Source organism: Erythrolamprus reginae, chromosome 8 (genome assembly GCF_031021105.1).
Source record: "Erythrolamprus reginae isolate rEryReg1 chromosome 8, rEryReg1.hap1, whole genome shotgun sequence".
Taxonomy (NCBI): Eukaryota; Metazoa; Chordata; class Lepidosauria; order Squamata; family Dipsadidae; genus Erythrolamprus; species Erythrolamprus reginae.
Window position 1 is genome coordinate 9947947 of NC_091957.1, and position 15491 is coordinate 9963437.

The 15491-nt window shown below is 44.6% G+C and overlaps 3 protein-coding genes across 4 annotated transcripts in view; 2 read left to right on the forward strand and 1 right to left on the reverse strand.

Moving 5' to 3' along the window:
- ST6GALNAC4 (ST6 N-acetylgalactosaminide alpha-2,6-sialyltransferase 4) overlaps window positions 1-15491 on the forward strand; it is a 683294-nt gene that overhangs the window by 475669 nt on the left and 192134 nt on the right. The window lies entirely within an intron of this gene.
- Window positions 1-15491, forward strand: part of ST6GALNAC6 (ST6 N-acetylgalactosaminide alpha-2,6-sialyltransferase 6) — a 490277-nt gene that overhangs the window by 260561 nt on the left and 214225 nt on the right. The window lies entirely within an intron of this gene.
- SLC25A25 (solute carrier family 25 member 25) overlaps window positions 11180-15491 on the reverse strand; it is a 59408-nt gene continuing 55096 nt past the window's right edge. For both annotated transcript variants that reach the window (XM_070758809.1, XM_070758810.1), the window contains exon 10: window positions 11180-13875. In XM_070758809.1, the coding sequence (XP_070614910.1) occupies window positions 13691-13875 (185 nt within the window). In that variant the 3' untranslated portion in view covers window positions 11180-13690. The remainder of the gene's footprint in view (window positions 13876-15491) is intronic.

The window sequence follows — 15491 nt, forward strand, 5'->3', positions numbered from 1 at the left end:
GTTGTACCACATGATTCTTCACAAATGTATATTTTATTTTATGTACGTTGAGAGCATATGCACCAAGACAAATTCCTTGTGTGTCCAATCACACTTGGCCAATAAAAATTCTATTCTATTCTATTCTATCTTATGTAAGTGAGACCTGCTCTAAGACCTTCTTAGAAGAAACGTCTAAGGCAGTGATGGCGAGCCTATGGCACAGGCCACAGGTGGCACATGGAGCCATATCTGCTGGCACACCAGCCGTTACCCTAGATCAATTCCATTGAGCATGTGTGTGCCAGCCAGCTGATTTTTGGCTCATACAGAGGCTCTGGGAGGGCTTCCAGATAGCCTCCGGGGGGATAGGGGATGGCGTTTTTACCCTCTCCCAGCTCCAGGAAAGCCTTTGGAGCCTAGGGAGGGTGAAACATGAATCTTCTGGGTCCACCAGAAGTTGGGAAACAGGCCGTTTCTAGCCTCCAGCGGGCCTCCGGGGGTTGGGGAAGCTGTTTATGTCCTCCCCAGGCATTGAATTATGGGTATGGGCAGGGGTGGGCAGCAGGCAGGACAGGGTGGAACACAGTTCCCCCAGCGGAAATGAAGATGTGTGCGCAGCTCCAGCTGATCGGCAGCTGTCACTTCCTGGATTACTGGTCGCAATTCGGTTTTCCTTTTTTTCCCTGCTGCTGCGTCTGCACTCCTTGCTTTTTTCTTCTTTCCTCCTTCCTGGCCTTGGACAATCTTCCCTCTTTCCTGCCTGTCTCCCCTCCAGCCTCACGCGACCACCTCCCGCATGAGGTGCAAGCAGAAGGCGTGGGTGGAAATGGCACTGGCAGCATTTATGCTTCTGGCAACACCCGTCCGCCTAGCTACCCAGCCTGAGGCAGGAGGGTGATCCAAGAAAGAGAGCGCAGGAAACGCGAAGCAAATTGTCACCCCAGAGAGCGACACTGGTAAGGTTGTAAGTAGATGACTTAAAAGTTCCCTTGAACGTTGATAGAAACATAGAAACATAGAAGACTGATGGCAGAAAAAGACCTCATGGTCCATCTAGTCTGCCCTTATACTATTTTATGTATTTTATCTTACGATGGATATATGTTTATCCCAGGCATGTTTAAATTCAGTTACTGTGGATTTACCAACCACATCTGCTGGAAGTTTGTTCCAAGGATCTACTACTCTTTCAGTGAAATAATATTTTCTCACGTTGCTTTTGATCTTTTCCCCAACTAACTTCAGATTGTGTCCCCTTGTTCTTGTGTTCACTTTCCTATTAAAAACACTTCCCTCCTGGACCTTATTTAACCCTTTAACATATTTAAATGTTTCAACCATGTCCCCCCCTTTCCCTTCTGTCCTCCAGACTACACAGATTGAGTTCATGAAGTCTTTCCTGATACGTTTTATGCTTAAGACCTTCCACCATTCTTGTAGCCCGTCTTTGGACCCGTTCAATTTTGTCAATATCTTTTTGTAGGTGAGGTCTCCAGAACTGAACACAGTATTCCCAATGTGGTCTCACCAGCACTTTATATAGCGGGATCATAATCTCCCTCTTCCTGCTTGTTATACCTTGTTCAAGCCACTCTCACCTTGATCACATGGCCGGCAAGCCACTCTTATCCAGTCACATGACCATTAAGCCACACCCACAAAACAAGCCACACCCAGAGTGGCAGTAAAAATTTTGGCTGCCCATTACTGGGTATGGGCATTTCCGCATGGATGATAGCGCACACGCATGCTCTTTTGGCACCTGTTGAAAAAAAGGTTCGCCATCACTGTCCTAAGGTCTCTTCTAAGAGGTTTCACAGGCACACACTAACTCATCGGCCTAGGGGATTACAGAAAGGTCATTCTCCATGAAGCATGTCCTTGTCAAAGCAAATTTATTTGAGCTAAGTGGGAGGGATAAAACACTCACTATTTTCAACGCACCGAAGAGAAACGCATTGCCGGGAGAGAAAAGGGGAGCACGCTAGTCACTGGGCAGATGAAAAAGTGTTTTCTTGACTCCTGACTTGAAATTTCTCACTCCCTTGTTGGTTCTGTCTGATTGATGGTGACACCCCAGGCATTTCTTAGCAATGGAAGGCCACCTGCTAGCCAGATCTGACCCCCAAGAACATTTTTCTCAAAACAAAGTCAGGGGAAAAAATGCATTTTTTCAACACGTGAATGCCTGTTTTTAAGGGCGAGTGTGGACCATGAAGGATCAAGCCATCCTTGAAATATGTATGTATGTATGTATGTATGTATGTATGTATGTATGTATGTATGTATGTATGTATTCACTCACTCACTCACTCACTCATTCATTCACTCACTCATTCATTCATTCACTCACTCATTCACTCACTCATTCACTCATTCATTCATTCATTCACTCACTCTCTCACTCACTCACTCACTCACTCATTCATTCATTCACTCATTCACTCACTCACTCACTCATTTATTCATTCACTCACTCACTCACTCATTCATTCACTCACTCACTCACTCATTCATTCACTCACTCATTCATTCACTCACTCTCTCACTCATTCATTCACTCACTCACTCATTCATTCACTCACTCACTCACTCATTCACTCACTCATTCATTCATTCATTCAATTTTTTTATGCCACCTTCTCCTTAGACTCAGGGCGGCTTACAACATGTTAGCAATAACACTTTTTAAACAGAGCCAGCATCTTGCTCCCACAATATCCAGGTCCTCATTTGACCCACCTCGGAAGGATGGAAGGCTGAGTCGACCTTGAGCCGGTGATGAGATTTGAACCGCTGACCTGAAGATCTAGCAGTCAGCTTTAGCGGCCTGCAGTACTGCACTCTACTCGCTGTGCCACCTCGGTTCATCAATATATTATCAATATCACCTTCAAGCCCATCTGTGCCATTTTCTTAGCAACCATCCAAACCACACAGATAAACGTCCACGGTTTGCCTCTGCCTCTGTTCCCTTTTGTAACTGTAGCCCTCATTATGGGGACCACACCTAGCCCTCATTCTGTTGACCACACCCAAACACAGGTGACACCATCATCACTGTTGATAATCCTGTAAGTGAGCCCTACGTTGCATTGCTCTACGGCTACGCATATTGATTATCTGTTCGGCATTCGAATCCAGAGAAGAGAGGCTATCTGATGGGCTGCCTGCCAAGTCCTCTGGGCTGTTGGCCAAGTTTTCCTGGCTGTCAGCCAGGCTTTCACAATCGCTCTGTGACGCATCTCTCACATACGTGGGAGCAGCAGCCGGCCCAGGCGCAAACACAACACCAACATGGCTCTGCATGCCACTTGTTGCACACATGCCATAGGTTCACCATCAGAAAACCTAAAATGGTTGCCATCACAACAATCCTTAGGACTACCACTGTCTTCAAATGGAGCATCTTCGGAAATGTTTTCCTGAAGGACCGACCGATTTCTTACTACCCCTTCAGCGGCACACCTCTGGGCTTGGGAGCAGTAATGGGCAGCCAAAATTTTTACTGCCACACTATGGGTGTGGCTTATTTTGTGGGGTGTGGCTTGATGTGACTGGGTTGGAGTTGCTTGCCGGCCATGTGATCAAGGTGGGAGTGGCTTGAACGATCATCATTGTTCAAATGAACTGTTCAGTCCTTGACTTAAAACCTCACCAGTGTCGCTCTCTGGGGTGACAATTTGCTTCACGTTTCCCGCACTCTCCTTCCTGGATCGCCCCCTGCCTCAGACTGGATAGCTAGGCAAACAGGTGTCAATCAGCTGTTGAGAAAAGATGGGGGAGGACATGGCCCCCCTGCAACTCCTGCCGGTGCTAGTCTCCCTGCCACTTTCCGAGGAGGAAGAGGAGAAGGATGGGAGGTTGGGATGGTCAGCTGGAGCTGAGCACACAGCTTCATTTATGTCGTGAGCCGCCCCGAGTCCTCAGAGATGGTGGGGGCCATACAAATCCAAGAAATAAATGAATAAATTTCCACTGTGTTCCACCCCGTCCTGCCTGCTGCCCACCCCTGCTTGGGAGCCCTAAACTCATGTTAGGTGGAAACTTTCCTCCGTCAGCCAGTCGCCTATTTTTCAACACAGTGGATCTCTTTCACAAGAGGTTCACCTAAAGGAAAGCTACACGCTTCGGAGCCAAATATTTGCACAACTCCTCTCTCTCTCCCCACACTCAGCAGACCAGAAGCAACCAATGAAGTAGGTCATCTCCTGTCCTTCCAATCCGCACGGAAATTGCACTAGGTTTAGCCTCGGACTCTAAAGTGGACCTCAAGAAAATTTGCCCTGTAAAGGACAAAGGCTCTTTCTCTTTTCTTTTCTTTTTTCACCAAACTTACACAAACACCCATACTGTACATATACAGTGATACCTCATCTTACAAACGCCTCATCATACAAACTTTTCGAGATACAAACCCGGGGTTTAAGATTTTTTTTGCCCTTCTTACAAACTATTTTCACCTTACAAACCCACCACCGCCGCTGGGATGCCCTGCCTCCGGACTTCTGTTGCAAGCGAAGCGCCCGTTTTTGCGCTGCTGGGATTCCCCTGAGGCTCCCCTCCATGCGAAACCCCACCTCCGGACTTCCGTGTTTTTGTGATGCTGCAGGGGAATCCCAGCAGGGGAATCCCAGCAGCACAAAAACGGGTACTTCGCTGGCCATGGAAGTCTGGAGGTGGGGTTTCCCAGCAAGGGGGGCCTCAGTGAAATCGCAACATCACAAAAACACAGAGGTCTGGAGGTGGGGTTTCGAGGACTTTGGTATTTTTGCGATGCTGCGATTTCACTGATGCTCTCTTCGCTGGGAAACCCCACCTCCGGACTTCCGTTGCCAGCGAAGCGCTTGTTTTTCCGATGCTGGGATTATCCTGCTGGGATTCCCCTGCAGCATCGCAAAAATACAGAAGTCCGGAGGTGGGGTTTCCCATGGTGGGGAGCCTCAGGGAAATCTCAGCAGTGCAAAAATGGGCGCTTCGGCTGGCAAAAGGGGTGAATTTTGGGCTTGCACGCATTAATCGCTTTTCCATTGATTCCTATGGAAAACATTGTTTCATCTTACAAACTTTTCACCTTAAGAACCTTGTCCCGGAACCAATTAAGTTTGTAAGACAAGGTATCACTGTACTGTACAATCTGTACAATCTGGAGGACAGAGACCAACTCTGTGGGACCTCACCGGTCGCTGAGATTCGTGCGGCACAAGAATAAGGGGGCACAATCTGAGGTTAGTTGGGGGAAAGATCAGAAGCAACATGAGAAAATATTATTTCTTGGAACAAACTTCCAGCAGACATGGTTGGCAAATCCACAGGAACTGAAGTTAAACATGCCTGGGATAAACATTGATCCATCCTAAGATAAAATACAAGAAATAGTATGAGGGCAGACTAGATGGACCATGAGGACTTTTTCTGCCGTTAATCTTCTATGTTTCTATGTAAAGTACTTTGAAGCGGTATATAAATCTAAATGCTACTAAAGAAAGAAAATGAAATTCTATAACCCCGAAACTGACAAGAAAGGATTTTTCTTCTCTTGTGCATTCATTTTTCTAACAGAAACATACAGGCCTGCCCCCAGTCACAAACTTCCAGCAGACGTGGTTGGTAAATCCACAGGAACTGAATTTAAACATGCCTGGGATAAACATAGATCCATTGTAAGATAAAATACAGGAAATAGTATAAGGGCAGACTAGATGGACCATGAGGTCTTTTTCTGCCATCAGTCTTCTATGTTTCTATACCATATTATCAAACATCCTGGTTATACATTTATATCCAAAATATCATAAACATATTTCCTTCGTTTGCTCTTTCTATATTTTTACCTCCCGTCTGCTTTCCTTCTATATTTCACATTCTCCCACTCTTCCCTCTACCTTCTTTCTCCACCTCTCTCCCTCTTTTCTACTTCTTACAAAACCTACTAATGGTTTTGAAGGTCATCATTACATTGCTTTTCATTTTGTTAGGAATTCTGAGAGTAGCAAAATCAAGGGCGGGTGTATGCAGTGGGCTCTCTCGTTCCCAAGCCTTAAAATTGGTGAGCTGTATCACCTGTTTAAGCTTGGAAGACTTCAGCCTTCCACTTCTGAGTTATCCTGGTTGAGAAAACTGTTTTATCGTTGCTCTAAATGTCTAAGCTCATAGTGCAAAGTTCACTATTGGTGTTTTGAGTCAAGAAGGTCTTCATCTTTCTTCATTGCTTATTTTATTTGTTTGTTGGTTTGTTGGTTGGTTGGTTGGTTGGTTTATTTATTTATTTTAGTCCAATACACTACAATACGCAATGAAGGTTATAGAGGTTACACTCAAGTAAAATATATTAGAGAAAGAATAAAAGTGAAAATTTAGGAATAGAATTTATCAATTAGAGAATAAGATATTATGAGAGTAGTATAAGAGGATTAGAATAGAAGAATAGGAGATATGATATAGGAGATATAGGAGAGACAATAGGACAGGGGACGGGAGGCACGCTAGTGCACTTATGCACGCCCCTTACTGACCTCTTAGGAATCTGGAGAGGTCAACTGTGGATAGTCTGAGGGTTAAATGTTGTGGGTTATTTAACTCCTGTGACAATTATCAAGTGTTGGACCTCATGATTCTTGACAAATGTATCTTTTCTTTTATGTACACTGAGAGCATCTGCACCAAAGACAAATTCCTTGTGTGTCCAATCACACTTGGCCAATAAAGAATTCTATCTCTTCTATCTAAATGTTTAAACTCATCATGCAAACTCATGGTATGTATGTATGTATGTATGTATGTTTGGTTTTTATATTAATGGGTTTTTAATCGTTCTTAGTATTGAATTACTATTGTACACTGTTTTATTGTTGCTGTTAGCCGCCCCGAGTCTCCGGAGAGGGGCGGCATACAAATCCAATCAATCAATCAATCAATCAATAAACTCTGCTATTGGTGTTTTGAATCAGGAAGGGATTTGGCCAACCCTGGAAAAATCCGGCATACAAGACACACCAAACTATTTGCCAACGTCTCCCCCTCCTGGACGAGCTACGAAGCTGCCTTTGGAGTTGTCTTGTGCCATCGTATTATCCTTCATTCCTGGGAGTGGAACAACAAGCCGACTTCCATTGCTGACATTCAGCACCAACAGCTGCTCCATCCTTTCCCATGCCAGAGGAGGAGGAGGAAGTCCTTTTGAGGTCTTTCTTGCTTTTAGAAAGTTACGATTTGGAATGAAGCTACTGTGGAGAACCAGGATTGCAAATCTGATTTAAACAGATTAATAGAGTTTGGACCTTGTAGGTCATCAAGTCCAACCCCCAGCTCAAACAGGCGACCCTACACCATTTCTGACAAATGGCAGTCCAGTCTCTTCTCGAAAGCCTCCAGTGATGAAGCTCCCACAACCTCTGAAGGCAACTTCTGTTCCATGGGGTTGATTGTTCTCACTGCCAGGAAATTTCTCCTTATTTCCAGGTTGAATCTCTCCTTGGTCAGTTTCCATCCATTATTTCTTGTCTGGCCTTCAGGTGCTTTGGAAGCTAGCTTGACCCCTTCCTCTCTGTGGCAACCCATCAAATATTAGAAGACTACTATCCTGTTTCCCCTGGTCCTCCTCTTCACTAGTCCATGTTCTGTCGGGCTCTCTGGTACACTACTCCCAAAAATTCACATGTACAAATTTCAGACACACACGTTTGAAAATTCAAAACAATGTTCTTTATAATGAAAATTCACTTAAGCCAAGCCCTCTTTTGGTATAGCAAAGAGCACTGGCCTCCAAACTGGTAATTTGTACAAGTCCCTTATCAGTTCTGTGATACTTAGCTTGCAGCTGTGAGGCAATTCACAGTCCTTCTTCTTTCACAAAGTGAAACACACTTTGCTCTGGGTTAGTTTCAAAGCAGGGAAAAATCAGCACACAAAAGGTCAAAGTCAGTAAAGCAGCCATGAAACACAACGATCAGATAATCCTCCACAATGGCCAAACCCACAGGCTGCTCTTTATAGCAGCCTCACTAATTACCACAGCGCCACCCAACCACAGATGGCCTCATTTTCTTTGATAATAATCTCTCAGTTGTTGTTGCCTATGCATCGCTCTCCGCATGTGTGGCTGTATCATTAACTCTTGTTCTGAATCCAAGGAGGAGCTAGATAATTGATCTTCTTCTGAGCTGTCTGCCACACTCTCCTCCTCCCTGTCACTCCTGTCTTCTTGGTCAGAGGAGCCTTCATCAGCAGATTCCACCGGGGGCAAAACAGGCCTGCAGCATGTGGATGTCTCAACATCTGGTTTATAGTGTGGTGACCAAAACTGGATGCAACACTCTATCTGTGGTCTTTCTAAGGCTGTATAGAGGGATAATATCTGACTTGATGTTGATTGTATCCCTCTGGAGATTCCTGAAATGATCCGTTTCTTCTACAGGAACCTTGAGCAAGGATGAACTTTTGGAGACTGTCCATCCGACCAACCATATTCTGATTTTCCAGAAAATATTTGCCCTTAAGAGAGGGGCTGGGGTCCCCCCCCCCAGTTTAGCCTAGAGCCTTGGAACTCTTGATATCACCCATACAAGTTTGTCTCTGATTTCTATGGTCAAAGAGGTCTAGATGCTACCACCTGAGATTCCAAATCTCATTTGGACATTCCAGGTTCATGAAACTTGTGCTAAGCAGCCAGCTATTGATTGATTGATTGATTGATTGATTGATTGATTGATTGAGTTGAAAGGGTCCTTGCAGGTCATCTAGTCCAACCCTCTGCTCAAGCAGGAGACCCTACACCAGCCCAGCCAGATGGCAATCCATTCTCTTTTTGAATGTGTTGAGTGTTGGGGCATTTACAACCTCCGCAATGTCCTTCTTATAGTGGTGATCAAAATTAGATGCAGTACTCCAAGTGTGGTCTGACCAGGGCATTATAAGAGTGGTATGAGTACCTCCCTGGTCTTGGAGTGTATCCCTCTGTTGATGCATCTTAAGATTGTGTTGGTTTTTTTAGCCACCACTGCACATTGCTATCCATACAACTAATGGAGGATTCTGGTAAGCATCTCTCCCAGAAATAAGACATCTAAATACAAGCAGCAACAAGTGCTCCAAACAAGAGTTAAGATGTGCAGGGAAGATTTGGAGCTTAATTACTGGCCTGCATAATTTCTAGTTCAAATGAACTTGGTACGTACGTTTTATGGATACTCGTGCTTTGCTATGAAACTGATCAGGATTGATAAATTGACAGTTAAAGCTTGAAAATTAACGAGTGATTACGATCGGCCTCGATACAGTGACATGTAAAGCTTTAAAATTTATGTAGAACATGTTAACTCCTTAGCATCAGAGCGTGTTAATATAAGGCAACTGGCAGTTGGAACAGAGTTCTTTTCAGGAGGGGAGGGGAGAGGTAGTAAAACTTCTAACTCCTTAGCATCAGAGCGTGTTAATATAAGGCAACTGGCAGTTGGAACAGAGTTCGTTTCAGGAGGGGAGGGGAGAGGTAGTAGAACATCTAACTCCTTAGCATCAGAGCGTGTTAATATAAGTCTGCGGAGTCTGTGGAGAGGGGCGCCATACAAGTCCAATAAATAAATAAGTAAGTAAGTAAGTAAGTAAGTAAGTAAGTAAATAAAAATAAATAAAATAAGGCAACTGGCAGTTGGAACAGAGTTCTTTTCAGGAGGGGAGGGGAGAGGTAGTAGAACATCTAACTCCTTAGCATCAGAGCGTGTTACTATAGTACTGTATAAGAAATACCAATGATCTGTTGGTCATTTTGAAAAATCCTTTCTTAGTGAGCACCTAGAAGCCAAGAGGAAAATATGTGCCAAGTTTCAAGTCCGTAGGCTTTACAGTTCTGGAGATTTTGCGATGAGTCAGTGGTATTTGGCTTAGTCAGAAGCCACACCTTGAAGTTGGGTTGAGTTGAGTTGACTGCTAGGATGGGTTGAAACTATTCTGCTAATGGTTTAGAAAGATTGGAGTTAAATGAAGAGCAGAAGAAAAGATTTAGGGAAGCTAAGCAGGAAATGGAATAGTGGTGGAGCAAAAGAGAGTTGATCCAAGTCAGCAGAAGGAAGTTGGATGGAATGCACCACTGCTATTTTCAAATGCTTCCCCATAAATGAGTCTTCAGAGAGGGGCGGCATACAAAGCAAATCAAATCAAATCAAAAAATCAAATAAATAAATAAATAAAATAAAATCCCATAGGGGACAGATCAAAGGTGGCATCCCCATCTGCAGCCCAATTCATATAAGTATGCCATATGTGTAATCTCTGCTGTGCGTTGGGCTTCAAACTGCCCGCCTTTCAATTTAGGACCTCTCTGGACCTCCCACATCCAAGGCAGCAGGTCTTCAAGAATATGTGTTCTGGGTCACATTGGGGGAATCAACTCGAGAGGGTGCAGAGAGGGAATAATCCCTGTGTGGTCTCATTGATCAATTAACACCTGTACTAGGAACTCGCCTGTAAACAGTCACATAGGATCAAAACCGGAACGGGAGGTCTGAATTTGCATCGCCCCAAAGATTTAAAAATAAAACCTGTGGCTTGCATATTTAGATACCATATTTTTTTAAGACGCTCCAGACTATAAGACCCTGCAGAGCCTCAGTGGTGCAGTACCGCAAGCTACTTCTGCTGATCAAATCTCAAGGTTGACTCAGCCTTCCATCCTTCCAAGGTCGCTAAGATGAGGACCCAGATTGTTGGGGAAAATATGTTAACTCTTTATAAACAGCTTAGAGAGGGCTGTAAAGCACTGGGAAGTGGTATATAAGTCTAAATGCTACTGCTACCTTTATTGAGAAGCAGGGAAAACCTGCCTCCCAGCAATTTGCCTCTTTGGAGCAAGCAGCCCATTTCAGCTTCAGCACAAGCAGCTGATTAACATGGAGGCAGCAATCGGCAACGGCAATCTCTGCAGCCTGAAACAGCTGATGGGCGGGAGGCCATCCAACTGACAATCAGCCGCCGGTGTTTATCAGGCTGTGCTGAAGCCAAAACAGAAACAGGCTGTTTGCTGCAAGGGGGGAAATTGCTGGGAGGCAGAGGCCAAAGGGTAGAGGACGGGGTATATTCTTTGTATAAGATGCACCTGAATTTTCATCCTCTTTTAGGGGCGGAAAAGGTGTGTCTTATACTCTGAAAAATACGGTATTGGACTCAATCACCGAAAGAAAGAAAAACAAACAGAAGCCAGAGAAATATTAGCATGATAAACCTTTATTAGCAAACTGTTCCCTACCATCAAAGACTTCTGGGTATATATTTTTTTTCCTCTTAACGTCTGCTCTTCGTAAACTCGGGTTACAGCTTCCCGAGGCGGTTAATTTTGCATTGATTTGCATGTTCCAAATACTCTCTCCAGGCCACCAATGGTAAGGAAGGAAAGGCTGCCTAGACAAACACAACAACTCATCCGAAGAACAAGTGGGCGGGGACGGGCGGTCGCCGTCGTTATCACCGATCCGGATAGAAACAACGCAGGACAGGTGTGCGGATGGTCCCAACAAAGAACAAAGAGAGCGAGAGACACTCAACGCCACAATCACCCGCCAGATCAGTCTTTCGGGGCGCAAAGCAGTTGAGATCGGATGGGGCACTGCTGCTCCGGGAGATCGTAGCTTCTCCTTGTGAAGGTTTGGTGAATTTGTGAAGAGGCGCCTTCGGTCGGGCCATCTGACGGCCTCCCAGAAGCAGCCTCCCGCCTTCTTCCATGCATTAACGAAACTGGCACCTCGTGGTGATGTGTTTGCTTGGTTTTTTTGGGGTGGTCCCTGAGATTTCCCTCCAGAGTCCAACCAGCCCTTTGCATTATCCAAGAAGAAAACATCGACGCAACCCAACGTGTGTGGTTAGGTCATCCACCAGCCCCCAATCCCCGAGGAAGGTTAAGAAGGAAGCAAATCCTAAACTCTTGTGCAAGTGAAAACAAGATTCTTTCCACCATCACCATCCCTCCTCCTCCTCCTTTGCTCAACTTCTTCCCTCCTGACTCAGTGGTTCAAATGTAAAACGGGCAGCGTTCCTTCACCAAAGGGGGAAACTGAGTTAGCCAGCCCCCTTCAAGTGAGGCTGCCGCCTCGTCTTCTTCCTTCTTACTCCTCCGTGGGGGGATTCCAAGTTTCAACGTGCAAAATAAACATCTGTTTGTTTGTTTTTAATTCAGAAACATAAACACACGAGAACCTCTACAAAAATAACAGACGACGAAGGACACGAACAAACCAACTCTGTGGCAACGAAAATCTATAAAAATATGACGGGCAGGCGCGGCTCGCCTTCCAAATAAATATAAAATAAATACGTTTTTCTAAGCAGTAAAAACAAGAAATGAAATGAGAGAGGCTGGTCTCCGGAAAAATAATAATAATAATAATCAGAGAATCTCTTTTTCCCCCCAGGCCTCCCCAGGAGGGCTGAGCAACCCTTTGGGAAAGTCATAAATACAGCTACTACAATTTTCCCCTTTTCTCAGGATAAGAAAAAGGGGATTAAAACAAGGCAGGCCAACTTTTTCCAAATCCCCAGAAAGACAACTTGTTGCTCCATTATCAAGCTAACCCCCCCCCTTTTTGCTCCCTGTAGCAAAAAGCTACTTGTTACCCACCCCCACCCTCCCAAATCCCCAAGGCTGTAACCCACTCTCTTACACCCTAAACCAGGGGTAGGCAAAATCGGCTCTTCTATGACATGTGGACTTCAACTCCCAGAATTCCCGAGATAGCATGATTAGCTCGGGAATTCTGGGAGTTGAAGTTCCCCAAGTCATAGAAGAGCCAACTTTGCCCCACCCCTGCCCTAAACCAAAGCATTGGCATCCGAACACCCACGTGGTTTGAGAGTTTCCAAAAACGATGCTCCTTGTGAGACAGGAGGGGAAGAGAGAAAGAGATTTTGTATCCCCACCCCCCCACCCACCCCGATAATCAGCAGCGAAGAGACACTCCAAAAAGGGAGGGCGTCTTCCAAAATTAAGTGCATCTCAATTTTTGCGGGCTGGCAAAAATAATAATAATAACAACAACAACAACAATAATAAAAGTTACTATCTCTCTGCCTGACCAGCTTTTGAGAGGAAGAGAAGATAAAAGTAACATTCTTCGTCCCTCAAACCTGGGTTTGTTTGAAATTTTAAAAATTACATTGCAGTGTCTGGATCGTAATGTAAATCGCTCTCGCCCAGCAGAAGGTTTATGTAAACAGCAAAGATATTTTGGAAGGTGGAGGGTTTGGCTCAGAGCCGTTTCTACCTAAGGCAAGTCTTATTTTGGGGGACCGAAGCTGCGGTAGGGAGATGTGTGGACGGCCCCAAATGAGAGAAACCAAGGATTGGGATGATGGATCTCTCATCGCGCTCTGAAGCGGCTCGGGGAAAAATGAGATGCAGTTGACCGAAGTCTTCTGCTCCTTTAGAAGCTACCAAGCAGCTTGGGATGGCCAAAGGGATAGAGAGGAGGGTTTTTCCTGGTTTGGTCCTTCTCCCCCTGGTGCTACTGACAGCGACACAAAGATAAAAGCCCCCCCACCCAACACAACCCCTGTTCCCTCTCCTCCACAGTCCCCTTTCTGGGTCTGGGAGTTTATCACAGCTTGGTTCGCACAACTTAATTTAGTGTCTTCAGCCCATTCACAGAATGAAAACGACCATTCACCCAGGAGCGGTGGGCTCCAAGGTTCGGTTCAAAGGAGGTCCCAAGAGGCCACTCGGTGGTCATCGCGACTGCACCCCCAGAGTCATCTTCAGGTTCTCGTAGACCACGTAGCTGATGCTCACGGCGGGGATCACCTTCATGAAGTTGGGGGCCAGGCCCCTGTAGAGCCCAAAGGCGCCTTCGGTCTTCAGGATCTGTTTGAAGAGGCCACTCATGGTGACTTCCGGGGCTCCTTCGATGGAGGCTGGAAGAGAAGACATGAGAGGGAGGGGTTGAAGGGCCGGATGGAGATCAATGGGTCCCACAAAGACCCTCTCCTCAGTGATTGTAGGCTATATCTATCTATCTATCTATCTATCTATCTATCTATCTATCTATCTATCTATCTATCTATCTATCTATCTATCTATCTAGAGAGAGAGAGAGAGAGAGAGAGAGAGAAATAGGCTCGAAATAGATCTATACTAGTCTCCCTTCCTTTTCACTTATCAGCAAAAAAATGTTACACACACACATACATACACTGCTCAAAAAAAGGGAACACTTAAACAACACAATATAACTCCAAGTAAATCAAACTTCTGTGAAATCAAACTGTCCACTTAGGAAGCAACACTGATTGACAATCAATTCCACATGCTGCTGTGCAAATGAAATAGTTGTGCAAATGAAATATTCAATGAGAATATTTCATTCATTCAGATCTAGGATGTGTTCTTTGAGTGTTCCCTTTATTTTTTTGAGCAGTATATATATTCCAAACTTGCAAAGAACTGATGAAGAAATAAAGGGAGACTGATATAGAGCTATTTCAAGCTTTTCAGCTTTCCTCAGCCAGCCATACCCCCTTCTAGGATTCGAACCTGGGCTGCTTATGCCTTGCCAGGCAGTGATTTTTCCTCTAAGCCACAGGCTCTACTCCCTTTTATCAGCTGAGCCAGGGAAAGACTACATGTTTTTCGGTCGAGTCACCCAGCATACCCAAATATAGGCGGGAGCTCACTGCTTCCTTTTGCAAGGCATAAGCAGCCCAGGTTCGAATCCTAGAAGGGTATGGCTGGCTGATGAAAGCTAAAAAAGCTTGAAATAGAGCTATACCGGTCTATACATACCTATATATATACATATTAGTTTACTTAATGATTAATACTTTACAATTCTGTTTTTGTTACTCCATTTTTTCCCTTTAATATTAATTCATTTTCTTATTTCCCCCCCCTATCCAATTATACAGCTTCCCCCACACTCTATAGTAGTCCTTATTTTGTTTATTCTGTAATTCATAAGTTAATTTACTTAATTTAGTGCAGTCTAACATTTTCCTAATCACCATCTCTTCATTTGGTATCTTTTCTTGTTTCCAAGTTTGTGCGAACACCAATCTTGCCGATGTTAGTATGTGAGTTATTAAATAATAATCTTCTCTGCTATGTTGTCCTCTGATTATTCCTAATAGGTACATTTCTGGTTTTGTTTCTTGTTTATATTTTAGTATTTCTTCCAGCCAGTTTTGAGTTCTGATCCAAACTTTTTTTTTGCTTCCGGGCATAACCACCAAATGTGATAGTATGTTCCTATAGCTATTTTGCATTTCCAGGATTTATTGCTTATACTTGGGTGGATTTTAGCTAAACGTGCTGGGGCATGATGCCACCGGTAAAACATCTTGTGTAGGTTTTCTTTATATGGTATAGACCAGTGTTTTTCAACCAGTGTTCCGCGGCACACTAGTGTGCCGTGAGACATGATCAGGTGTGCCGCGAAGCTCAGAGAGAGAAAGAAAGCAAGAGAGAGAGAAAGAAAGCAAGAGAGGGAAACAGCGAGCGAGAAAGAGAGGGAGGGAAGGAGAGAGAGAGAAAG